A 26,805-nucleotide genomic window follows, 5' to 3' on the forward strand; every position below is an offset into this window, starting at 1 on the left:
TAGGAGAGCGCCTGAGGGCAGGTGGGAGGTGTCCAAACCTAAGTGTTCAATGAATGGAAGATAAATCCGTGAGAGCGTGAGCGGCTGAAGTGGGTGTGTGTGTCAGTGTGGATGCTGGGGAGGCCAAACTAGCGTGGACCGCAGTGATTCGGACTCCTTTCCTCTAGGAGGACAAATCGTGGGCTCCCCACCCGCAACCGGGATGACGCTGGGTGCGTTCCCAGCCGGGCCGGGCGGGACTGGCGACGTCCCGAGCGCACCGCCGTCCCCCGCCCCCAGCACAGGGGCCCTGAGCTGGCCGACGTGGCGGCGGCGCCGCAGGAGGGCAGGCGGGGAGGGAGGGACGGAGGCGGGCCGGAAAGTTTGTCCGGCTGCGGCTGACGAGGCGGGGACTCGGCGGGGGAGATGCACGCCCAGTCCCCCAGCGCCCCCCGCTCTCCTCGGGAGTCCTGGTCGCCATGGGTAAGTCGCGATCGGCGCTGCGGGCAGAGGGGCGCTTCGGGCAGGGAAGCCCCGCGATCCCATCCTTGCGCGCGCAGCCTCTGCCCGCCGCTGCCGCGCCCAGACCAGATACCTCCCACTCGGGTGGCCGCCGGGACAGCAGGCCTTGGCTGGGGGCTGGGAAGGGACTTGAGCCCACTTCCTTCCACGTTCCTTTCTGCCCAGAAAAAAAGTGACCTGAGAGGGCTCTTTAACTTGATACCGGGAGCTTATTCCGGGGCCCTACCCTCTCCTGACCTCTTGAAGCCTTGCAGCGTCCCATGAGAGAGTGAAATTGTTCTATCCTGCAGACGAAGAAGAGGTTCCGAAAGGAGCAAACTCATTCATGGATTCGCTGAGCACTTCTCTCCAGCCACTGTTCTAGGCTTGGGATGCTGCCCTACACAAAACAGACAAAAACCTCTGCTGTCGGATGCTCAGTGGAGGGGAAGATAGAGGAGAGTTGGGGCGGGGGTGAGTGGTGGGGTTTTGGGGGGTGGGAAGGTTAGGAAACTTTGTTGCTCCAGGGGACTAAGGTTTGTGTTTTTCTCTCTGGATTTAGAAGCCTCAAAAGGTCAATCATTGATCCACCTACTACCTGGCAGACATCGATTTAGGGGTTGGGAACTCAGTGAACCTGTATGTAGATTTGGGGGTCAGAAAGACGGGTAGGGGGGCGGTTCCAGCCCTCATTCTCCCATTTCCCAGGTGCATCCTGATCTAGGACAGGGTAGTTAACTTCTCTCACCTTAGTTTTTGCATCTCCAAAACAGTCACCAGGAAATACCCCACCACAGGGAAGCCATGTGAATGACATGAGAATATGAACTTAAATACTCCATATACCACTTGCATATGGTAAATGATCTGTTAACATGAGATTTTATTTTTTTAATCACACCCAACATTGGGACTCTGGAATCAGACTACTCAAGTTCAGAATATGCTCTATGACTTGATAAACTCTTGGTTCAGTTCAGTTCAGTTCAGTCACTCAGTTGTGTCCTACTCTTTGCGACCCCATGAATCACAGCACGCCAGGCCTCCCTGTCCATCACCAACTTCCAGAGTTTACTCAAACTCATGCCCATCAAGTCAGTAGTGCCATCCAGCCATCTCATCCTCTGTCATCCCCTTCTCCTCCTGCCCCCAATCCCTCCCAGAATCAGGGTCTTTTCCAATGAGTCAACTCTTTGCATGAGGTGGCCAAAGTACTGGAGTTTCAGCTTCAACATCAGTCCTTCCAATGCACTCAGGACTGATCTCCTTTAGGATGGACTGGTTGGATCTCCTTGCAGTCCAAGGGACTCTCAAGAGTCTTCTCCAACACCACAGTTCAAAAGCATCAGTTTCTCAGTGCTCAGCTTTCTTTATAGTCCAACTCTCACATCCATACATGACCACTGGAAAAACCATAGCATTGACCAGACGGACCTTTGTTGGCAAAGTAATGTCTCTGCTTTTTAATATGCTATCTAGGTTGGTCAAACTCTCAACCCTAGGCAAACGTCTTTACTTCTCTGTGCCTCAGTTGCTTCATCTGTAAAATGGGAACAGCACCAGTGTCTGTGACACAGGGTTAATGTAGGAATTAACGCAGCTGCTGAGGTATGGCTTCTGGAAAGGAGGTAAGCTGGCTATAGTATCAACAACAGTTCCACTTATATTACCTGTTGTTGGGACACTTGGAAGCCAGTCGTCTGGGTGAAGACATTTGCATGGGTCAGTTTCTCTCCTGGCTTTTCCCTGGAGTTTCAAGGGAAGCCATGGCAGGTCTCTGGTCGGGGAGGGATCCAATACATTGTGCCTCTGAGTGAGATGCTGCTCTAGCGTCACCCACCGAAGGTGCCCTGGGACTTGCGGCTGGTGACGTGTGCAGCCATGACCTGGCTTTTTCCTCTCCACCTGCCCCTTGATTCTCTCCCCTGGGAAGCTCTGCTTTCAAAAACTGAGGGATTTCATCCAGGGTGAGCCAGTTTCACATATTATATTTAGACAGACAATCCATAGAAAGGGAGTTGTTTAGTCGCTCAGTTGTGACCGACTCTTTTGCAACCCCAGGGACTGTAGCCTACCAGGCTCCTCTGTCCATGGGATTTCCCAGGCAAGAATACTGGAGTGGGTTGCCTCCCCCAGGGGATCTTCCCAACCCAGGGATCAGACCCAGGTCTCTTGTATCTCCTCCATGACAGGCAGATTGTTTACCTGCCGAACCATCCAGTACCTAAACTCAGGCTGGGCCGTCATAGTTTGGAGGCCAGGATTTACTCCACTTCCTGTCCATCGCCACTTCCAGACCCTGAATCCGCCAAGATGCTCAAGAGCCCAAACCCTTTCTGTCTGGATTCCCTATGTCCTGAATTCACTCGTTTATTCAATCATGTGTTTACTCAACCAGTATTTACTGGGTGTCTACTGTATGCCAGGAACTGTCCCCAGCATCAGGAGACAACTTAGAACTCATAAAGAACTCCTGTCCCTTTAGGGTTGACATTCTGGTTGTTGAGCCCCCCAAATATGTTAAATGTAAGTTATTTCAGATGATGAAAAGTACCATGGAGGAAAACAAGCAGGAAAGTGGAAAACGAAGGGCTGGATGCCATGGGAGCTTGCAGTTTTAAGGAGAGCATCAGGGAAGGCCTCATGAAACGGTGATGCTGAGCAGGAGCCAGAGGGAAGTGGGGTTGGGGTCACTGAAATGGAGAGAAAGGGCTTTCCCAGCAGAGGTGAGATCTGGTAAAAAGCTTTGACTTGAGATGGGCTTGGAGTGAGGAGGCACCACAAGGAGGCTGGTGTGCCAGGAGTTCAGTGAGAGGAGTCAGGTCCTATAGGGCCTTGAAGGTCACTGTTAGGACTTTGCCTTTTTTCACAGCGAAAGGGGAGCCTTGGAGGACTCTGGGCAGAATGATGTGGCCTGACTTGGGTTATCATACGGTCTCTCTGGCTGCTCTAGAGCATTAGATTAAGTTCAAATGTATCTGACACAGTCCTTGGAATGGGACATGGAGATACTGCCCTGGATCCTGACTCAATCTTTCATTCACTCAGTAGAACCTTTAATCGGCCCATCTTAGGTTTCAGGGTGGGGCTGGGGCCTAGAGACATAGAGACAGTAAGTCTCTGTTCTCATCGTGTCCCGTTTAATAAGGAAAACACGTCGATTTCACAATTACTTGGTGTGAGCAAATGCAGAAGAAAGTAGAATTGGCTGGAAGTGAAAAATATGACTTAGAAAGTTGAGGAAGATGTACAGGAATTAAGAGTCTCCGTCAAACTAGCTTAACCAGGAAAAAACCAAAAAGGTGCTTATTTATTGGTCTCTGAAAACATCTACGGCTTCAGGCATGGTTGGATCTAGGAGCTCGGGCAGTGTAGTCAGGATTCCCTGCTAGGGAAAGATGACCTCCAGCTGCTCCAGGCAGGTAAACTACCAGCTCAGAAACCCAAATAAGCAACCAGCCTGGGCTGGACTGTCTCTCACTGGCTCAGGTTCAGCCACGTGGCAGAGAACCTGCTAGCTAGTCAGACCTGGGTCATGGACACAACGTCTGGAGCTGGGTGATGGGGGGTGGAGGTGGGGAGGTCAAGTCTACCCAGATCCAGAGGTTGAGAGATGAAGACAGGAGAGGCGAAGGCAGCTCCCCACGGAGCATGGAGGCCTGAGGCCAAATCACAGATGTGTATTACTGGAGCCCCTCAGGGAGGTGAACTGGGGCTGAAGAGGGTGAGTGAGCATTTGGGGAACACAGGTCGGGAAGAGAGGGACCAGTTCATGTGCAGGGCAGAACAGCATGAAACTCTAGGGTGTGTGCTGGGAACAAGTGTTTGCAGGGTGTGTCGGAGGGGTGGGGATAGGGGTGGAGAGGAGAGGTGGCTAAGGAGGTGGGCTGGGGCCACCAGCTCGTGCAGGGACTGGGAGGTCATGCTAATGAGTTAATAGAGCAGGTGGTAGGAGCCTTGGAAAGCTTAAATACGTGGGTTTGGGAGTCAGATGGGACGGCGTTTGAGTCCTGATCCTGTTGCTTCCCAGCTGTGAGAACACTTGGTTTCTCACAGAACACTTAGTTTCTGAGCCTTAGTTTTCCCATCTGTCAAATGGGGGTAATCACAGCAGTACCACCTAGAGTTGTCACCAAGGTGAATTGAGAGAAGGCACCTGAAGTCTTTGCAGAGAGGAGACACTCTGTCAGTGACACTTGTTATTATTACTGTTTGATCTTCCTTTATTGTTGCTGTTCTGCTCTTGCCACTGAGACCTGAGTCTGTCCTTCTGCATTTTCCGGTGGAACCTGTGGACAGTCAACTTTGCCCCTGGGCCCTTTGGCTGGGTTCCCATTCACCTCCAGAAGAACCCAGGACATGGCAGAGAAGTTCTGTGTTTTCACGGGATTGCCTCACATGGCCTGGACAAAACTTCCCTTCTGGCAGTGAACTCTAGAAACGGAGGGAGGTAGGGCAGAAGGGGGTGACAAGGGGCAGGACCTGGGCAGCATCATCCCCCCAGGGTGTTGGTTGATGGTCATGAAGAGGAAGGACTGGGCCAGCCAGGGAATAGTAGGGGGTTGTTTCCTGGGGGGCAGAAGTGATGGGGAGAAAAATGAGCTGGCGGGGGAGGTGATTCCTCCACCCATGAAAGTCCTCTCCCCGCCCCTGCACAAAAATTGCCTAACATAGATGGGGTGAGGCAGGAGTGAGAAAACAGTGAAATTTTATTCTGCCAAGGTTTTATACTGGAGTGGCTAAGGGTACAGATTGTGGAACCAGAGCGCCAGGCTTTGAATCTCAACAAGCTGCTGCTGCTAAGTTGCTTCAGTCGTGTCCGACTCTGTGTGACCCCATAGACAGCAGCCCACCAGGCTCCACCGTCCCTGGGATTCTCCAGGCAAGAACACTGGAGTGGGTTGCCATTTCCTTCTCCAATGCATGAAAGTGAAAAGTGAAAGTGAAGTCGCGCAGTCGTGTCCAACTCTAAGCGACCCCATGGACTGCAGCCTACCAGTCTCCTCCATCCATGGGATTTTCCAGGCAAGAGTACTGGAGTGGGTTGCCATTGCCTTCTCTGACAAACCTTATGAGTTTTTGCCTAATTAAAAAAATTATGACATTTTGATTCTACTTGTTTGATCTAGTATGAATAGAATGCTAGATTTTTAATACTCTTCATCTTAGGCAAGTCATTTCGTGTCTCTGATAATTGGTTTATATGTGTGTGCTCAGTTGCTCAGCGGTGTCCTACTCTTTGTGACCCCATGGACTGTAGCCCGCTAGGCTCTTCTGTCCATGGGGATTCTCCAGGCAAGAATACTGGAGTGGGTTGCCATTCACTTCTCCAGGGGACCTTCCCAATCAAACCCAGGTCTCTTGCATCTCCCGCATTGGCAGGTGTACCTTCATAGTACACCATAGGAGTACTAGCTATTAATAGTTATTTTTCAAACATGCCTCAAACCGTCCAGCTTCAGAGCCTTTGTTTCTGTTATTCCCTTGTCTAGAATGTTCTTCTCCCATACTTGACATGATTTTCACCCTCCCTTCATTCAGATCTCTGCTCAAGTTTTCCCTCTTCAGAGATGCCTTAGCTGCCTGGCTACTCTATTTAAAACAGAACCCCTCCATCGTTCTCAATCCCCTTTCAGCTCAGCCCAGTCTCTCAGTCATGTCCAACTCTTTGCAACCCCATGGTCTGCAGCACGCCAGGCCTCCCTGTCCATCACCAACTCCTGGAGCTTACTCAAACTCATGTCCATCGAGTCAGTGATGCCATTCAGCCATCTCATCCTCTGTCATCCCCTTCTCCCCCTGCCTTCAATCTTTCCCAGCATTACCTGCTCTTTTTTTTTTTAACGACACCTATCACCTATTCGTTTATTATCTGCCTTTTTCTACTAGAATGTCAGGTCCTTGAAAATACCACTGTATTGTCAGCCCCAAGAACACAGCCTACTGGCATAAAAAATTATGCCAGATAATTTTTTGAATGATTGGATGGATGAATGAATGGATGGGTGTGTGTGTGTGTCTGGGTAAGTAGCAAATAGAATACAGTGATGGGTGGATGAATATATTTTTGGATAGATGGATCAATAAATGGATGGATATTTGGGTGAATTAAGGGGTAGACGAATGGACCAATGAATGGAAGAATATGTGGTGGATGAAGTAGGTGGATGGATGGAGGAGTGGATGATGAAGGGATGGGTAAACTGATCAATAGCTGGATGAACAGATGGAGTGGATGGATGAAGGAAGGAGTGGATGGATGGATGATGGGTAGATGGATGGAAGGAAGGATGGAGGGAGAGATGGATGAAGAAAGAAATGGATGAAGGAAGAACTGGGTGCATGCATACATACATGTGTGGGTATATGGATAGATGGATGAATAAATGAATAGATGGATATATAAAGGAATAGATGGAGAGATGGAGGGCTGGACAGGTGGAGAGGGGGTTCGATGGGACAGATGGATGGACGGTTGGATGCTCTGGAATGGAAACATTCTGCGCCCGCCCTGTCACTTTTGTTTTTCAGGCCGACCTTCACTGCTCCTACCCCTGTGTGCCTCGGTGTCCTTGCTGGGTGGCCTGACCTTTGGCTATGAACTGGCAGTCATATCGGGTGCCCTGCTGCCGCTGCAGCTTGATTTCGGGCTGAGCTGCTCGCAGCAGGAGCTCCTAGTGGGCAGCCTGCTCCTGGGGGCTCTCCTCGCCTCTCTGGTAGGCGGCTGCCTCATCGACCGCTATGGCCGGAAGCAAGCCATCCTGGGGAGCAACTTGGTCCTGTTGGCAGGCAGCCTGAGCCTGGGCCTGGCCGGCTCCCTGGCCTGGCTGCTCCTGGGCCGCTCGGTGGCTGGCTTTGCCATCTCCCTCTCCTCCATGGCCTGCTGCATCCACGTGTCCGAGCTGGCGGGCCCACGGCAGCGGGGAGTGTTGGTGTCCCTCTACGAGGCAGGCATCACCGTGGGCGTCCTGCTCTCCTACGCGCTCAACTACGCGCTGGCCGGCGCCCCCAGGGGATGGAGGCATATGTTTGGCTGGGCCGCTGCGCCCGCTCTCCTGCAGTCTCTCAGCCTCCTCTTCCTGCCCGCTGGTACAGCTGGGGCTGCAGCCCGCAAGGACCTCATCCCGCTACAGGGAGGCGAGGCCACGAAGCTGGACCCCGGGAGGCCGAGATACGCCTTTGTGGACCTCTTCAGGGCCCGGGATAACATGCGGGGCCGGACTGTCGTGGGGCTGGGGCTGGTGCTTTTCCAGCAGCTGACTGGGCAGCCCAACGTGCTCGCTTACGCCTCCACCATCTTCCGGTCGGTCGGCTTCCGGGGAGGCTCCTCCGCTGTGCTGGCCTCCGTGGGGCTCGGTGCGGTGAAGGTGGCGGCTACCCTGACGGCCATGGGGCTGGTGGATCGAGCCGGCCGCAGGGCGCTGCTGCTCGCCGGCTGCGCCCTCATGGCCCTGTCGGTCAGCGGCCTCGGCCTCGTCAGCTTTGCTGTGCCCCTGCACTCGGGCCCAGCCTGCCTGGCCGTGCCCAATGCCACCAGGCTGTCGGGGCTCCCTGGAGACTCCAGCCTGCCCAGGGGCTTGGCTCCACCTCTGCCGCCCACGACCAACCAGAGCCCGGGGCGGCCAGTCTTGTCAACCTCTGAGAGGACCAGGCCTCCTCCGGGAGCCGAGGACCCTACAGCCCTAAGCCTCACTCCCCCTGGAGGCCTTTCTCCCGCCCCCGAGCACGCCCTGCTGCACTGGACCGCGCTGGTCTGCATGATGGTCTTTGTGAGCGCCTTCTCCATTGGCTTTGGACCCGGTAAGTGGGAGTCTTCTGCAGGTAACTTGGAAGCCTTCTACCCCTCCTAGCAGAAAGCCTGGGGACTGAACCCATCAGGGTCTCAGAGGGACCAGAGGTGGCTTGACCGTGAGAACAATGAGCTTGGACTCCAGGGCTCCTTGCTTCCTTGAAGCTACTTCTTCCGAGGGCAGGAGCCTAATTTGTGTCTGTCATGGTTTCTTTCTTATGAAGACCCCAAATCTTCTAAGCTTCATAAAGCCAGAATGTGCCGCTGGATAGCTCACTCAGAAGGGTTGACTGGAAAGGAATTTAATAAATAGGGTGACCAAGCATCCCAATTTGCCTAGGACACCGAAAGTCTGGGGTCCCAGGAAACCCTTCAGTTTCCTGTGCAAACCCAGGTTGCTGGTCCTTCTGAAGGGAATCTTATGGCCATGTGGGGAAAACAGCAGAGAGAAATGGGTGTCAGGGGCCTGACCCTGCACTGAATCCCATTGTTGGGGGGCTGCCTGCTGGACCGTGGGTGCCAGGCCCTGGGTCCCGGCTACTAGGCATCCTCTCTGCCCTCCTGTCCTAGTGACCTGGCTTGTCCTCAGCGAGATTTACCCCATGGAGATCCGAGGGAGGGCCTTTGCCTTCTGCAACAGCTTCAACTGGGCCACCAACCTCTTCATCAGCCTCTCCTTCCTGGACCTCATCGGTGAGTCCTCTGACCTAATTCCCTGGCCCAAAATCTGGAAACAACTGTCTCCAAACAGAGCCCAGGCTTCTATGTCATCTGGGTATAAGTGACAGAAAATCCCGTGCACAACAGTTTGTGAGCAAAAGGTAATGTTTTTGTCTTAAGTCATGAAAAGAGGAGGGTAACTGTCTTTAACCATGACTGATCCAGAAGCTTCAACAAAACTGTGGGCCCGCTTTCATACTCTCTTGGCTCTGCCTCCCACGCTGTGAGCTTCATTCTTGGGCAGACTGACTGCGGGGCTGCAAAGATGACCACAAGCGGGGCTGTTCATCTTAGCAGCCCCTGGGAAGGAAAGCCTGTTTTTTCCAATGGTTCTAACTCATGTCCTGGGACTGGCTCTCATTGGCCCAGCAAGATCACATGCCCATCACTGAACCCTCACTGGAAGGCTGCAATATTCTGACACCCAGGCCTTGGGCCACATACCCAGTCTGAACAAGGTGGGGTGATAGACACCCCACGGCATGGACTGAGAGTTGGGGGAGGGTTCCCCGAAGGAAAACTGAGGTGCTATTGAAAGAATGAGAGGGGTTGAGAGACAAAGACAACAGAAGATAACAACCTGCGAAGTTTCTACTTCATTCCAGGCCCCATCAGTTGTCAGTGGAGGGGTGGGGGGGATTGGCTTTATTGACAACCTGGGAGTTGAGGCTGAAGGGGGGATAGAGCTGAAGCATCCATTTCTCCTCGGCCCAGGAAGCCATCCCTGACTGGGGGGGTGGGGGGGGTGGGGGGGGCGGGGGGGAGGAGTTTGTTCTCAAACCCCGAGTTTGTTCTCTGGGTAGAGGGTACGGAGATTGGGAGCCCTGAGTGTGGGGCTTTGCTCTCTGATCCCATCAAGACAAGTCCATTCTCCTCTAGTAACTGAAAGTTTCCACTCTACTGCAGAGGAGTTTGCATTTTTTTTCCTATTTGCAGCAGCAGAACAATTCCCCAAATAAAATTTTGTGCAGAAGCTCCACAGAAGTGCCTGACAACATCCAGAACTCTCAGACATGCTGTAAAATCCTCCAGGCTGGAGAAGAGGGGAAGGTCCACTCCCCCACCCACCCCTACCCCTGGAGAGAACGTGTCTGAGACCAGCAGGAGCCACAACCTTTCCTTTTCATTCTAAACCAGCTTAAACTGGCTCGTGCCCGCCTGCCAGCAGGAAGCTCTGCTCAGATCTGGTTTGAACGACACCTTCTCTTCCTAGCTGGCATTCAAACCCAGTCTGGGTGCTGGTGGGGTGGGGTGGGAATTATATGGGCCCAGAACACTAGGGAGGGGTGTCTGAGATGCAGAGGATACTCATGACCCAAGACCAGGGGTCATCAGGGCCCAGGTGGGTGGGGCTCCTTCCCTGCGGGCCCAAGGCACAGTTCTGAGAGTTTCGTTATTTTCCCACTTCCTGCAGCCGAGTGTTTCCCCTTCAGAGGAGGAGCCCTTGGGGGCCGTGGGAAATGCTGGTGGGAGAACCCGTCCACCTTGCCTGTCTCCCACACCCAGTCTTTGGGAATTCAAATTTCTCACTCATAAAAGAAATTTCTCATTTCTTTTATATGGAATGAATGAGAGATAAGAGAGAAAGGAAGGGAGACAGGGGAGGAAGGAAGCAAGGGGAGGAAGGGCTTCTTAGAATTGTTTCATATCCTATCATCCCCGTCTCACAGATTGGGAAATACGTCCTTCCCAAGTCTAGCCAGGTAGTCAGAAGACTAGAAGCCCTCCTTCTCCCAGCCCAGCACGCCCTCTCTGCTGGTATAAGGATTAAGTGGAGGTCAAGCTTCCTAGGTGGCTCAGAGGTAAGGAATCCGCCTGCCGACGCAGGAGACAGAGGTTCAGTCCCAGACATTTTGTGGGTTTGGGCCCTGGCCCTTTGCCTGCCTCTGGGACAGCCAGTCCTACTCCTGCTTTATGGTTCTTTTATCTGACAGCGTGTTGGTCATTCTGCAAATCTACCATCTGGAGAATCTGCTCCAGGTAAACTGATTTTAAGTCCACCTGGAACACTGGTCAACCAGTTGGCCCAGGCTAAGCTCCGCCCACATTCCCGCCCCATCATTCTCAGGTGCCATTGGCTTGTCCTGGACCTTCCTGCTGTACGGGCTGACCGCTGTCTTCGGCCTGGGCTTCATCTATTTCTTTGTCCCGGAAACAAAAGGCCAGTCGTTGGCAGACATAGACCAGCAATTCCAGAAGAGATGGTAAGGTGGTCAGGGCTGGCCGAGGGGGATGAGTGACCTCAGACCAGAGCCCTTTGCTTCGGGATTTAGTCCTTACACTTTGCCTTTGCAGAAGAGTGTTCTTCTTCTCTTCTGTTGTTCTTACTGCCTGGACACAATGACTTTTGTCCTATCTTTGCATACGAGCTCTTCTCCTTGAGTGGGATGGGAAAATGGGACTGGAGGGTGGTGATGTGGGAGAGGCCGGTTGGGCGTGATGTCACTTCCCAGCAGGAGTGACAGGAGCTAGTCTTTGTGTGTAGGAGGGTCAGTCTGGCTGTGATGGGGAGATCTGGCTGTAGGGAGCACAGGTGGACCCAGGAAGACCAGGGGGAACAGCTGGGCTGTTCGGAAGATGGAAATGCACATTAAGGCAGAAAGCAGGAAGGGTCAGGTAGGAGTGGGGGTGGGGATGGGACGGGGACCCCAGGCATGGTCCACTCCCATCAGCCCTGGGGAAGGCCACCAGGCCCCGCCAACCTCCGCTCTCTGTGCTGCAGGCTCCCCCTGAGCTTTGGCCATAGGCAGAGCCTGGCTGGCGTCCAGTATAGTCGTATCGAGGTCTCCGCAGCCTCCTGAGGGGGTCCATCCGGAAGATGCTGGAGCCATGGCTTTAATAGACAGTCTTCAGCTTCCTGCTTGCCTGGGCCCCGGAACACAGGGCTAGATGGTCCTTCAAGACTCGCCCTTGCTCCAGAAGAGGTCTGTTTTGCTGGGGCAAAAGGGTTCAAAGTCTGAGAGCTGCACAGTCTTCATTTTGAGTCTCAGGTTCAGAGGGTTCCTGAGGCTCTGCCTTTTTGCCTCAGTTTCCCAACTGACTCTGCACATCTCTGCAGTAATGAAATGATATGAGCATCTCACTGTGACACTATTGCTCCGTGGGCTTTCTCAAGCAGGAAGTCACTCCTGGGATCACCCCTAAATCCAGCAAAGGATACCATATTATCTGCTCTCTTTCTCCATCTGGCTGGGACTTTTGGGGGGGAACACCTGCTTTTTGGTACTCAGATCTCATTATGTTCAACCCCTCCAATTCCCTTGCCCAGAATACTTGTCATTCACCAGCGACTCAGATGGTTGGTAGGAGGCTCGAGTTCTAGCCCTGACTGCAGCTGTTCTTGCTGTCTGACCGTGGGCCTCAGCTTCCCTTGTGTATACAATGGGGGATCTGAACCAGGTGGTTCTTAAGATCTCTTCAGAAGCCAATGAGTTGGAATTTTAAATGATGGCAATGCCACAGATAATCAGCATGGGCCCTGCTTTCAAGTTGCTAGTAATCCCTTTACGGGAGATAAGTTTTAATTAGGGGAAAGGTGAAGAATTCCAGAGTTGTGTGCCCTGAAATCCAAGGGCCATCACAATGCAGGTCATGAGCTCCAAGAGCAGTTTCCAGGATGGCACAGGAGGACTTTGCAGAAAGGAGATAGGTCTGAAAGCTAACAAACCCGGTTGTCGGCGTGGCCTCCACCTCTTGGCAGCTACTGACCTTGACTAAGTAATAATTCCCTCAAACCTCAGTTTCCACATCTGTAGAAAGGAGTTGACTTTCCCCCTAGGGGTGTATTTAACTTCTGTCTCCCATCAGGAGTGTCTTCAACTAGTCCCATTCAGCTGGTCAGGATGGATGGGGTTTCTCTTTACCCACAATGCCTAGGTCCCCACTTTTGGGACATTGTAAAGGGGTCACCCCCACACTGCCCCAGGCCAAAAGGGTTGAGTCAAATGGAGACAGAGCGAATAGCTCCACCCCACAGGACTCTGGCCCCTCCGGAGTCCTCCTCTCCTCTCATTTCTCGATACTTCCTTTAGAGCACTGAAGCTGGCTTATGCTGGCTTGTGAAAGCTGGTTGTTAAATTTTCAGACTTTTGCAAGCTCATTATTAAGCACAGTTGCTAAAAAATTAAATTATTTAAATTTATGCTTAAGTAAGTTATCTTGAAAAACAAGGTAATGTATACTCTAAGCGCATCACTTCTTTATTTTACTGCATTTTGCTTTCGTCTGTGCTCTTAAGGTGATGTACAGCTATTGTATCACAAGAGGAGCATGGGGGAGGGGCACGGCCCACCCTTTGCCGATTCTGCATTCAGTGATGTTGTGTTGGTCACTTGAGATGTCCACGGGGAGTGTCTTTGCATCAGAGAGACTGAGGAACATGATAGATCGGGGCTTGATGCATTGTTTTGTTGATTTTCCAGTCTCAACAATGTGATGGATGAAATGTTAATAATGTAAATTAAACTTAACAATTTCTCCTGTCTGTAGTTGATACATTGTGAATGGCACAAAAAAATGGAGGGGATTATTATCCAATTCAGCCAACAGGTGACGCATGTCAGCAGTGAAGGAGTCTGGACACACATCTTTCTTGTTGTACTTCCATCTCACTCATTAACGTGAACAGAAATTTCAACCAGCATTCGTGTCACAACCACACACATGCTTCAGTGATGTGAGCACCTTCCTTACTGAGTCGTGTGGCTGTTCTTCGTGGTCTAATTTTGTGAAATCATGGCTAAATTGCAGTGACAGTTGGTTTTGGAATCCAGAGTTTGACAGGAAAATCAATGAAAAAATTTGAGAGAATTAGTTGGGTAGATGGAATTTACAGTGAAGAGTCTTTACAATAAAGTGTTTATTATTATTTGTAAATTTGTCAGTTTTGTGCAACAGTACATCCTTTATCCCAGTAAAATTTACATACATTCTTTTCCCCCTTGAGAGCAGTTACTATCAGTCCACTAGGAGCATTTACCTGGCCACCATTGCTTACAGCTGCTGCTTGGCTCCTTCAGACCTAATTTTCTCTGCAGGAACCCCCAGACCTTCTCAGTTCTCCTTTCCTGTCAGCCGAAGGGGATACCTTTCCAGTCTTAGGGTGGGTTCTCCTCTGTTTTGATCAGGGTCATAGACTCATCGATCAGGCAGGGGATGTATTGCATGTGCAAAGGCCCTGAAGTAAGCCTGAGATTCCATCCTGGAGGAATGCCAAGGAGGAGCGCGTGAAGAGTAGTGTGATGGCAGAAGATGAGGAAGAGGTCAGCAGGGGTCAGATCATGAAGTAGCTTCCAGAAAACAGAAGCGTTCCTGACTTTCTTCTAAGTGTTCTGAGGAGCCACTGGAGAACTTTGACAGTGGAATGGCATGATCAGACTTAACGGTGTAAAATACCGTTTGTATTTTACAAACGGTAAGTTTGTGGGTGATATTAGTGAATATAAAAAAAAGTCAGTTTCAGAAATAGAAACCATAAAAATACTATGAAAGCAATCCAGTTCCGCTGGATTTGATTCTCTTGCAATACTGTCATCAACTGATGGCTCTGAACTTAAGGCCTCCTCTGTGCTGAAAAAGGGGGCTCCAGTGAGAGAGGGGTTCATGACCTAGTAGCACCATCCTCAGATTCTGTGTCTGGGCTGAGAGAACAGTGGTGTGATTCAGCACATTTTCATGTTTGTGAACCACCGAAAATCATTTCCGATGCCATGGGCACTCTGCTTCCCAGTCTTTGGTTGATGTAGCACTGAAGTAAAACGATTAAGGAAGTCTTAAGCACCAAGAAAGAGACAGGGTGCCTTAGGTACTCTCTCATCAGACCCTCCTGGAGAGGAGCATGGGCAGTGTGGGCCTGGAACCATGGAGACAGGAGCAAGGTCCCCACAGCCAGTGTCCTTCAAGGAGGACTGAAGGGGTAGGGGGATGGGTCCTCCAGCCGAGGAGAAGGCTGTGCACATCCACCCACTATCTCCCTGCTGCTTCAAGGGGCCACTCATTCATGGGACAAGATGTGAAACCAATCACAGTCCATGCCTGAGGTCATGGGTCATCAGACTTGGGAGGAGAATCTCCATTTCTCCTTTGTGGATAAGGAAACCAAGGCTTACAAGGAAGATGACTGACCCTGTCCAGCTCTAGCATCCTTTTGGATGATACCTCAGTGTGGCCTCTCTGGGTCCGTGTACCTGCCATTCCAGCAGCCTCCTGCTCCACTTTGCCTGCTCCATCCCGAATCTGGTCAACCTCAAACCTGACTCAGTCTTAATGTTTTATATCAAACATCCCACTTCCTGATCACCATGTGCTAACATTTCTCCTAGTACTTGAATGCTCCTGCTGGCAATAACTCTCTGACCTCACTGAGATCTCTGATCTCTAAATGATGATCCTTGACTCCAGTGCTTTTCCGGAATCCATCAGGAGGCTCACGGGCTTCACTGTCCTTCTTGTCAAATCTAGATCCCACATCCCAGCCTTAGGACGAATCTCTGCAAACACCATTTCATAGATTAGCCATGTTGATACTGCCTTAATGTACACACCTGCTGCACATGGGCAGAAAAGTCGGCCAGCCTGACAAGCAGGTTTCACCTGAAGCCCAGGAACTCAAAGCCTCACACTCACCCTCTAAATGCTCCAACACAGCAGAGGAAATGCTCAGTGAGTGGAAAAGGCAACCGATAGAATGGAAGAAAATATCTGCAAACTCTAAATCTGATAAGGAGTAATCTCCAAAGTATAAACTCAACAGCAAAAAAGCACATAATTGAATTTAAAACTGGGTGATGGACCTGAATAGACATTTTCTTCCAAAGACATACAATACTGTTTGGCCAATACAATGACCAACAGGTACATGGCAAGGTGCTCAACCTCACTGTCAAAACCACAATGAGACCACACAGGTGAGGATGAGCATAATAAAAAAGAAGAGATAACAAAAGCGAGGATGTAGAGAAAAGGGAAGCTGCACCATTGGTGGGGATTGCAAACTGTTGCAGCCACTAAAGAAATCAGTATAGTGGTTCCTCAGAAAGTTGAAAGGAGATCTATCACGTGATTGTCCACTCCTAGGTACATGTTTGAAGAAATTGAAATCAGTATCCCAAAGAGTTATCTGCATACCCGGTTCACTGTAGCATTATTCACAGCAGCCAAGCTCTGGAAACTACCATGGATGTTGACTTTGGCCACGTGACTCGCTCTGGCCAATAGGATGTGGGCTGAAGCTACAAGATGTCAGTTCCCAGCCTTGACATTAACAGGCAGTGGGTGTCTCCTCTCTCTCCTTGGGGAACTTTCTACATCTACCATAACAACAGGGAACCCCAGTCCATCGAGCCTGGGCCCCAGAAGGAGGAAGCTGGTACAGTCCTGAAGCTGACCTGTAGCCTGCAGTGGGGCTGTGCCAGCCAACCCACAAGTCTGAAAGTGAGAAAGGACTACTAACTTATGGTTCTGGGATTGCTAATTGTACAGCAAATAGTGACTAATACAGCATCCACCCAGATAGTAAGTGCTTTTAACCTCACCCACAGGGTATAGTACTGCCATGACTGAAAGCCCTGAAATATAATAATAACAATGACAGCGATAATAATAGTAATACAGCCTTTGCTTGCAAAAATACAAAGTACTGAAAAACATCGAGAAAAATAAAACCCACCCAAGCCCTACTACTCAAACATAACCACTAATGTGCGTGCATGTGTGGTCATGTCAGTCGTGTCTGACTCTCTGCGACCCTATGGATTGTAGCCAGCCAGGCTCCTCTGTCCATGGGGATTCTCCAGGCAAGGATACTGGCGTGGCTTGCCATGCCCTCTTTAAGGGGATCTTGCCCGCCCAGGGATCGAACTCATGCCTCTTACATCTCTTGCATTGGCAGGGGGGTTCTTTACCACTAGCACTATCTGGGAAGGCCCAAATCACTAACATCTTGGTGTACATCCATCTAAGCTCTTATCTCTGATGACAGATGAAGCAACTTAGGAAGAGAGATAAAAGGCAACTGCATCCTTCGAATTATTCAGATTAAGACCTTGGAGGCATCCTTGACTCCTCTCTTTCTCTCTCACATCCAGTCTGTCAGTGCATCCTGACAGAATCCCATCTTTCTAGTCACCGCCTCCATCAGCATCACCACCCCCACCCCACCTCTCACCAGGAATTTGCAATAGTGCAAGAGCGGCCTTCTTCCTTCTGTTCCTGCCTTCTCGTCTGTCCTCCCCGCAGGGGCCAGAAGGAACCTCTGCAAACCTAAGTCGGTCCACCCTGCCCTTCTGATCCGATCGCCCCACGGTTCCTGCTCTTACTCAGCAGAGCACTGACCACCCCCCCCTCCGTGCGGTGCCCACGCTTGCCTCTCTGACCTCATCTCTTCTCCGTTGCTTCTAACGCATGTGACCAGCTCCGCCTTCCCTTCTTGGCTCCTCTGTGCCCTGCGGTAGGAACGTGCACACGGCAGATGCCTGCACTGCTCAGCTCCTAGCTTCCTTCCATCTGTTATTCCAGAGCTGCCTTCCCCGGCTACCACAGCTAAAATTGCACACTCGCATGGACACGCACACACTGACACTTCACGTTCTCCCTTCCCTGCATCCTCGCTTCTCCTTCACCCTCTCCAGTCTCCAACAGACTGTAGCTCATTTATTTGTTAATTTATTATCCGTATCCCCTGTGAGAATATACGTGCCACAAAGGCAGGGTATTTTGACTGCTTACCTCTGTACTTTCCATATCTAGAACAGTTCACAAGTGGACATTCAGTATTTACCACGTGAATGAATGAAGGAGTGAATGAATGAATGAGTGATGGATGCGTGAACGTAAAGTGCCTAGAATGTTGCAGATGCAGAATAAAGGATATTTGTTAGTACCAGAGACTTAAAGAAAAATGCTTTCTTCCTCTTATATCGTAGGTGTTACAAAAAGTTGATATAAATTTTTTAATGGAGCATAAATATTTAAAGTCATAAAGGTCACGCTGGTAGAATAATAATATAAGCAATACTATCACTTATAAAAACAAGGGAATAAAAGGAAAGAAGCGGGTAGTGGAAGGAATGCAAATAACCAAAATTCCTCATCTCTCTCATCACTAGACATTGTCTAGGACTAATAATTTAAGAAAAGCACTCTGTGTTTATTTTTTTAAAGAAGAGGCCTCAGTGCTCTAAAAACAGGTCCTAAAATGTATTCTATTTGGCCCAACCATTGCTTTTAACTTTTTTTGAGTCAGTACCAACTTTTGAAATTTGGGCTGTTTTCACATACAGCCTCGTCTTTTGAAGAGATCTGGGACTGCACTCTGAAGTCTAGCCAGCAGGTGGCGAAGGGTAGCAGCCATTCTCTTTAGATGTGGCTTTTAACCCGCAGTTGGCTGTGGACCCACCTAGCTTTTCATTCCTGGTATAGTTTTACGGTAACAAACTTAAAGGAAGGAAGGCAGGCAGGGATGATGGGCGGGAAGAAGACAAAATGTTAACAGTTGTTATCTCACCGATGTGGGGCCTGGGGGTGTTGGAAAGATGAGCTACTGTCTAATTTGAACCTTTTAAGCTCTATGTCTTCAATATATTCCTGTAAGTTCAGGTACACGGTCTTGTTTCAATAATGAAGGGACCAGTTAGGTTTAAAACAAAATCATTGAAAAGTAAATTTTTACATTAGGAAAATCTCAAAGCACTGAAATCTCTAAAGATCAAAAATAAAACTGCCCATGTCCTGCCAGTTACTATCCACATGTTGGTGTATAGTCACCGAATCTGTTGCTTATGATGATAGCTAGTTAAAAATGGAGACAGACAACATTCTGATAGACACTTCCACATCACTGAGATCGTACTCTATCTAAAACGTGGCAGCATATACCTTTGTAGATATACCTGATGAGGCATTGACATGAGACTGAGTTCACATACGTATCACCTTTGCCAGTGTTAAAAACTGTATCAGCATTTTCACTGTCTGGCTTTTTCTTTACTTCGGAATGTATAGAAAATCGAATTATGTGCATACCAAATCAACATTCCAGTTTTCCTGGCAAAGACTGCTTTCTGCCAGTGGAAACAGTGTTCTCATTTTCCTTCTTTCTCCCCACCATCCTGTGCTTTTCTGGTTTCTCTGTGCATATTTTCCCCCTGGATCTGGCACTGTGAAGTTGCTAAGTTCTTCCAGATTGGGGATCTGATGCCATCCTAAATCTCCGGGTTTGACAGGCGAGGTCGGTGGTCAGAAAGCTCGCTCTGAGGTCATCTCTCAATCAGATGTCAACTCCCGAGGTGGGGGAATTGGGCAGCCATCCTGCCTTTGGACGCCAGCTTTGACTGCCTTCTCCCTGAAATACATCTGGCAGGACACTGGGCACAAAATAAGTGCTCACTACATCCTTGACAGTTGGAACCAGCTCAGGTGGCTCTTGGCAGGAGATGGAATTTTTGCTCCAAATCAACTCTTCACTGCCCTCCATACCAATATCTCCAGATCTGAAAAGCATTTAAAGCACCAATGTGCCTGCTTAGTCGTGTCCAATTCTTTGCAACCCTGTGGGCTGTAACCCATCAGGCTCCTGTGTCCATGTGATTTCTCAGGCAAGAATACTGGAGTGGGCTGCCATTGCCTTCTCCAGGGGATCTTCCCCATCCAGGAATCAAACCTGCGTCTCCGGCTTTGGTAGGCGGATTCGTTACCACTGACCACCTGCTGCTGCTGCTGCTAAGTCGCTTCAGTCGTGTCCGACTCTGTGCGACCCCACAGACAGCAGCCCACCAGGCTCTGCCGTCCCTGGGATTCTCCAGGCAAGAACACTGGAGTGGGCTGCCATTTCCTTCTCCAGTGCATGGAAGTGAAAAGGGAAAGTGAAGTTGCGCAGTTGTGTCCACCTCTTCGGGACCCCATGGACTGCAGCCCACCAGGCTGTGCCGTCCCTGGGATTCTCCAGGCAAGAACACTGGAGTGGGGTGCCATTGCCTTCTCCACTGACCACCTGGGAAGCCCATAAAAGTACCAATGGCCATTCTAAATTCTTGAATGCCATTGTGGCTTCATTTTTGAAGATATTTACAAGGTGACCCCCGTGTCAGCACCTGCGACTTCCAGCCTTCCAGAGTCACCCTCTTTCACACCTGATCTAAAGCTTCATTCCATACAGTGATCCTGCCTGCCATCACTGTCTCTTTGAACTTGCTCTTGGGGCAGACATATTCGAGTACGTTGAAAGCGAGGAAGCCAGCAGGTGCAATCATCAATCCTATTTCCTCTCCCACCAGGTACTCAAACACAATGAGTGGGGAGGTTCTTTACTTGGCCCTGCATGATCTATCCTGCAGACTCCATAGCTTTTCCGCTCACGCTTAGATAATGATAAATAACAATATAAGAATAATACACCTTCCAGTTATTTCCAAGGGTAACAACGGTCTGTGTGCTCGGCCACTCAGTCATGTCTGACTGTTTGCCACCCCATGGATTGTAGCCCACCAGGCTCCTCTACCCATGGAATTTTCCAGGTAAGAATACTGGAGTGGGGTCCCATTTCCTACTCCAGGGGATCTTTCCCACCCAGGGATCAGACCTGCATCTCTTGTGTCTCCTGCATTAGCAGGCAGATTTTAACCACTCGTGCTGCCTGGGAAGCTAAATAATGGTCTAAAATCAGTAATTAACATGTCATGTCAAAATTCCCAATTTCATTCACGTTACATCTTCCCCTTCCCCACCTCCACCAGACACCAAAGAGGTGAGAGGCAGCAAAGGCCTTACCTGGCTGACGCTGTTAGGACGGGGTGTTGTGCCTTCTGGACTCACTGGGTGCTTGCAGTGGTTTGCAGTGGGGTGTGCGTGTGTGTGTGCGTGGGGGGTTCTTGGCCTTCCGCCCACCGGGAACCTGTGAATGCACTTCCTTGGAGGCAGATCCTTGGCGTTCCGTGGTCCAGTCCCTGCCCTCGGATCTCTCACCTTTCCAGGTGGTCCTGCCACTGAGAACCCAAGTGATCGCAGGCTTCTGTGGGGTTCAGAACCAGTCCTCGGGAAAATTCACACCTTTGACCCACTCTGGAGCCACCCACTGCTGTCGCTTGCAGTAATTCATTTCCTATGGATGCTGAGCGGCCACTATCTGAAATGTGTAGACTGTTGGAGGCCCAGGTGTGGCACTGGTTTGTCCAGGAGACTCAGGGAAAACTTCCAGGTGGTTCCCCCACATGGCTGACTTTTCTGTAGGTGAAGAACTACCAGCAAGGAGAGCCTGGTTGAGGATAAGGCCAAGACATAATGTGGCAGGGTGATGATAAGGAGAGAAATAGATTTCTAACGACATCATTTGAGCATCTCACATCCAAATTCAGACCCACTCATGAACCTTTTAGATATGTGAGTCAGTAAATCTCCTTTTGTTCTTTTAAGCCTGTTCACCTTATCTTTTTTCTTCCCTTGCAATCAAGAGACCTGACTGATACAGAAAGAGGAGCAGTTGTCTCCCAGGAGGAGAAATGATTAAGCATTTAATCTGAGACATGCCTATTCTTAAATGTCTCCTTAGCATAACTCACAGCAAGAATCTCATCAATTCATTCATTCATTCAGCGAGTATTTCTGGGCTGCCCTGGTGGCTCAAGTGGTAAAGAATTCACCTGCCAATGCAGGAGACATGGGTTCAATCCCCGGTCAGGAAGATCCCACATGCCATGGAGCATCTAAGCCCGCGTGCCACAACTACTGAACCTGTGCTCTGGATCCTGGGAGCTGCTACTACTGAGCCTGTGAGCCACAACTATTGAAGTCCGTGCACCCTACAGCCAAGGCTCTGCAACGAGAAGCCGCCACAATGAGAAGCCCGCACAGCAATGAAGACCCAGCACAGGCAAAGATAAACAAATAAAATTATAAAAGAAACCACAAACATTTCTGAAGCACGTGGACTTCCCTGACAACTGCCCCCCTACAACCAAGCTAAGTATTATTATCCATATTTTATCGGTAAGGAAATTCAAGTGTCAGCAAGGACACGAAATTTGCCTGATGTCACACACTGGGATGTGAGAGGTGGATCTTGACCCCGTGAACTTTCCCATCAGGTTTCACTGACTGCTCTGCGAGGCTGCTTATTGGATCACGTTTCAGAAGGGAGCTTCTGGAGGTGCAGGGCACAGGTTGTGCCATCCCCAGGCAGTTGACCAAGGCCATCGATCGAGGCAGGGTAGGCAGCAGGCTTTCTGCCTTGGGAGAGCCTTTAGATTAAGTGAGTCCGAGTCAACCTGGAGTCTTTCACGGGACTTAACACAATTCCATACATCCAGTAGGTGCTCAGTAGTAGTTTATCAAGTGAAAGAAATAATAGGAAAAAATGCCTGTCTCTGCAACTAGTGCCAGTGCTGATTCAAAGTGGTGCAGATTGCCCCTGGGAAGGACCATGTGTGTGTCTGCTTGCTAAGTTACTTCAGTCGTGTCTGACTCTTTGCAACCCCATGGACTGTAACCTACCAGGCTCCTGTGTTCATGGGATTCTCCAGGCAAGAACACTGGAGTGGGTTGCCACGCCCTCCTCCAGGGGATCTTCTCAACCCAGGGACCAAATCCGCGTATCCTGCAGCTCCTGCATTGCAGGTGGATTCTTTACTCTTGAGCCATTGGGGGAAGCCTGAGAAGGACCACATAGAAATGCAATTGTATGTCTAAGAATTTTCCCACAGGTACATTTGCATATCAGGGCTCCAGTGCAAGGCTGGGCAAACTGTGCACTGTCCAACGTGAGGGGGGACACGTTTCTACATCACGGGGGAGTGAGCGGCAGATAACTTTTCACTGTCTACCTTTGTGTATGGAATGAATTTTTTCCTTTACCATAGTCATGTAAAACTTATTCCAACGAAAAACCTGATGTCACAACTGAGGTGGTGCATTTAATCATTATTACTATTGTTGCTATTTTTAAAGATGTACTGTTTGAACGTCCTACAGTGTTATTACACCATAGAGACACACGAGGGCGCGCCAAGCACCTATTAAAGAAGTTTTTTCGTAGCTGTGGCCCTTGGAGGCTATAACTTGAAGAACACAGGGGTGGTGGGGAAAAACATCCTGGGGGTCTCCTGTTAGTGACCAGGGCGATTTTTGGCTCCATCTTAGTCCCGTTGTCCAACCCTGTTAATGGAATTCGAGGGCTCGTTTCCTGAGCACGTCCATAAGAGGAATCAGGGTGAGTGTCCCTTCCCTGTACGTGGCGGGGAGAAGGGCTGGCGAAGCCAGAGCTGTGCAAGGGAACCCTGTAATCTTGGACCTCAGTGTTCCCATCCATGCAATGTGGACAGTAAATCCCACCTTGCAGGGCTGTTGCGAGGATCAAGCAGGGACTCTCAGAGATTAAAAGAAACCTGAGCTAGTTCTCTCTGTAAAATTTGAACTAGTTCTCTCTGAAAAATTGGAAAGAAAAAGAGAGAGAGAAAGAAAAGATTAAAGCCCCAGATGGAGTTACCAAAATCAAAGTCACTTTTACAAGGTTAGATTTTAAAACTTATGTCTCTAACACACACACACACAAACACATACACGGCAACCTAAGAGGCTTAGGCAGAGACAGAGATGGTGGGATGCATTTTAAATAAGTAATTCACATGGTCTGATAGCGGGACCCAAGTTTAATGATTTTCTATGATCCAGGAGTTGGTGACGGACAGGGAGGCCTGGTGTGCTGCGGTTCATGCGGTCGCAAAGAGTCGGACACGACTGAGTGACTGAACTGAACTGAACTGAACTGAACTTCTGCCATCACTTCTGGTGGTACCTCTCTATGACTTGGGTATAATTTTATTTGAAGATCATACGTAAAAGCTGACAGCAGGACCTGCAGCAGACAGACTGCTGTCCTCCCTTCTCCCGACCGAGCGAACTCCCACTTTGTTCCAGCACAGAGCAGATGGCAATGTGCTCAAAGGAGAGATGCTCCATCCCCAGTCCCAGGAGGACAACTGTTCTTGATGTAAATCATTCCCTTTTGCCAGTGATTGGTTTACAGGTGGGCCGATGCTCTGGTTCTGGCCAGTGAGAAGTAAGTGCATGTCTCCTGGAGGCTTCTGGGAGAGACTTTCCTGTGTAATAAGAGAGAGACCCTTAGAAACTTCTCCTTCTGTCTCTCCTCCTACCTTTGAACATAGTCAGAATGTCCAGACTTGCAGCAGTCATCTTGTGACCACAAGGCTAAGCCCAGGGGAATGCAGGGATCCCCATCCTCCTGTTTGACATAATTGAGGCTGAGCGAACCAAACTTGGAACCATTTAATTCAAGACTACTTGTTACAGAATGCACTTTCTAGAAAATACAGTTCAAACTTCTTCTAGATGATCGGTTACTTGCAGCTAAAAGCACATTTGATGATACATGGCTTATGTGAACTCTGTGAGGCACATGCCAAATGCTTCCTTGGCAGAACCCGAGAACTGCATGTCTAATAAGCTCAGAGCCCCTATTACGAGTAGCATTTGGTCTTGGCTATTTCTTACTCTAGAGCGGGAGCCTGCAGACCGGCCAAAGCTCAGGAAGTGCCAGTTTATTTATCCATTCCCCAGGAGAGGGACATCATGGTTGTTTCTAGTTTTGGGTGATTTATGAATAAGTTGTTCCTAATGTTCACATTCAGGTTTTTGTAAGAACACAGGTTTGCATTTCTTAGGTGAAACTCCCAGGAGTGTGTCTGCTGGGCTGGATGGTCAGATTGTGTTTGACTCGAAAAGACTATCAGATCATGTCGCCAGAGTGGCTGCACCATTTTGCATTCCCACCAGCATTGTGGGAGACCACAGGTTACTCTGCACCCCCACATCTGGTTTCTTTCTTTCTTGTTTTTTTAGAAGCACTGATTCAAATTAAAAAAAATTTTTTTTCCTGTTGTTTTTTTAAATTGGAGGATGCATGCATGCTAAGTCCCTTAGTTGTGTCTGACTCTTGGCGAGCCCGTGGACTGTAGCCCACCTGGCTCCTCTGTCCGTGGGATTCTCCAGATAGGAATACTGGAGTGGGTTGCCATGCTCTCCTCCAGGGGATCTTTCCAACCAGGGATCGAACCTGCTTCTCTTACGTCTCCTGCGTTGGCAGGCGGTTCTTTACTACTAGCACCACCTGGGGAGCCCCAAATGGAGGATAATTGCTTTACACTGTTGTGGATTTCTGCCATACAACTATGCGACTCAGTCCTAAGTGTGTATGCATTTCCCCTCCCTCCTGAGCCTTCTTCCCACCCCCCATCCCACCCCCCACATCTGTTTTCTTCTCACTGTTGTATCTCTACTTCCAAGCATGGAACCTGGCACACAGTAGGTGCTCAACAAATATGCACACAGTAGGTGCTCAACAAATACTGACATCTGCTGAGTAGAATAAATGGATGACTAGTAGCAGTCACACACTGCATAGTTGTGAGGGTTTAATGGGATAATTTTGTAAAGCATTTGGCACAGTGCCTGGCCCTTAAATGTTAGTCACTCAGTGGTGTCTGACTCTTTGTGACCCCACGGACTGGGACTTGCCAGGCTCTTCTGTCCATGGGATTCTCCAGGCAAGAATACTGAAGCGCGTTGCCATTTCCTTCTCCAGGAGATCTTCCTGACCCAGGGACCGAACCCAGGTCTCCCACATTGCAGGCAGACTCTTTATCATGTGAGCCATCAGGTCAGCTCGCCCAGCCCTTAATCCGCACTCAACATGTGAAGGTCACTAATCGAGGCCACCCTCCCCGGGGGCAGGGTGGAGCGGAGCAGGCAGTGAAAACCTTTCTATGTTCTAATCTCTAGTTTTCTGAGCTCCAGGCTTCAGGGATAGGAAGAGCTTCTCTTCCCAGGAACCAAGGAGGTAAAGAATCCCCCACCCTGACCCCTAGCTGGACGCCCCAACCTTCGAGCACTTTCTGAGCCAATCTTGTGGCTCTGTCTGCTCCAGCCCGGGAGGAGCCCAGGGAGACTTGGATCCCACTGTATTTTCCTTGCCCCCACACTGGAGAAGGGGAGGCCAACGGGCCAGGGAACAGAGCGAGTTTTTGTTTTGCTAGCTGTCCCCGGCCCCTGTGGGGGGGAACACGGACGCCTCCACACCTCTGGGGATTCTCCCAGCTCAGCCAAGCTCTTTGGCCTCCCTCATTCACCCACACCCACCGGGGACCTGTTTGCCAGATTCTTTTCACCACTTTTCTTTCTCCACAATAACTCTGACCCTTTCTGCTATTGTTTTTCTAGGTTAATTGAATACGTGCTCTTTGCCGTGGAGGCCTGCGGACCGTGCCAAGCACAACAGCCCCAGCACGAAGTGGGCCTGGGAGGCCTGGCCCACCTCGGCAGCCTGGGGCTGGCTCAGGCGGGGCAGGGGGCGTCTCTGGGGGACCAGGGATGTGAGCTCACCTCACATAGGCAGCATCCAACTGGGGTGGGGAGGCAGGCAGGGAGAAGGGCGTCTTATCTGCTTTTCAACCTCTTTTTCTTAATAGAGCAGATAATCCCCAAATTATTTTTTTTTTAATTAAAAAAAAATCTTTTGGATGCACCACACAGCATGTGGGATCCTCCTTCCCCAACCAGGGATCAAACCCATGCCCCCAGCACTGGCAGTGTGGAGACTTAACCACTGGACCACCAGGGTTTTTGTTCTTGTTTAGTCGCTTAGTCATGTCCAGCTCTTTACGATCCCGTGGACTGTAGCCCACCAGGCTCCTCTGTCCATGGCAGCCCTCTTCAGTTATTCTTTAGGAACTCATGTTGATACTTTCTGAGCCCCTTTCAACAGAAGAAAACTGTAGCAAGGTGTTGGGGTCATAATAAAAACCAAGAGTGCA

The 26,805-nt window shown here is 50.0% G+C and overlaps 1 protein-coding gene across 7 annotated transcripts; it reads left to right on the plus strand.

Moving 5' to 3' along the window:
- Window positions 1-350: 350 nt before the first annotated feature.
- On the plus strand, window positions 351-26,805 carry SLC2A10 (solute carrier family 2 member 10). Of its 7 annotated transcripts, none has more exons than XM_070472726.1 (7): window positions 351-462; window positions 792-954; window positions 7,012-8,280; window positions 8,840-8,962; window positions 10,924-10,969; window positions 11,058-11,193; window positions 26,213-26,295. In XM_070472726.1, exons 2-7 carry the CDS (start codon window positions 873-875, stop codon window positions 26,219-26,221), a joined length of 1,665 nt encoding a protein of 554 aa, XP_070328827.1. In that variant the 5' UTR covers window positions 351-462; window positions 792-872; the 3' UTR covers window positions 26,222-26,295. The 7 variants fall into 7 exon arrangements, with proteins under 7 accessions (XP_070328827.1, XP_070328825.1, XP_070328826.1 ...); XM_070472724.1 differs by lacking the exon at window positions 26,213-26,295 and adding an exon at window positions 14,116-14,391; XM_070472725.1 differs by lacking the exon at window positions 26,213-26,295 and adding an exon at window positions 11,712-13,864.

Source organism: Odocoileus virginianus, chromosome 9 (genome assembly GCF_023699985.2).
Source record: "Odocoileus virginianus isolate 20LAN1187 ecotype Illinois chromosome 9, Ovbor_1.2, whole genome shotgun sequence".
Taxonomy (NCBI): domain Eukaryota; kingdom Metazoa; phylum Chordata; class Mammalia; order Artiodactyla; family Cervidae; genus Odocoileus; species Odocoileus virginianus.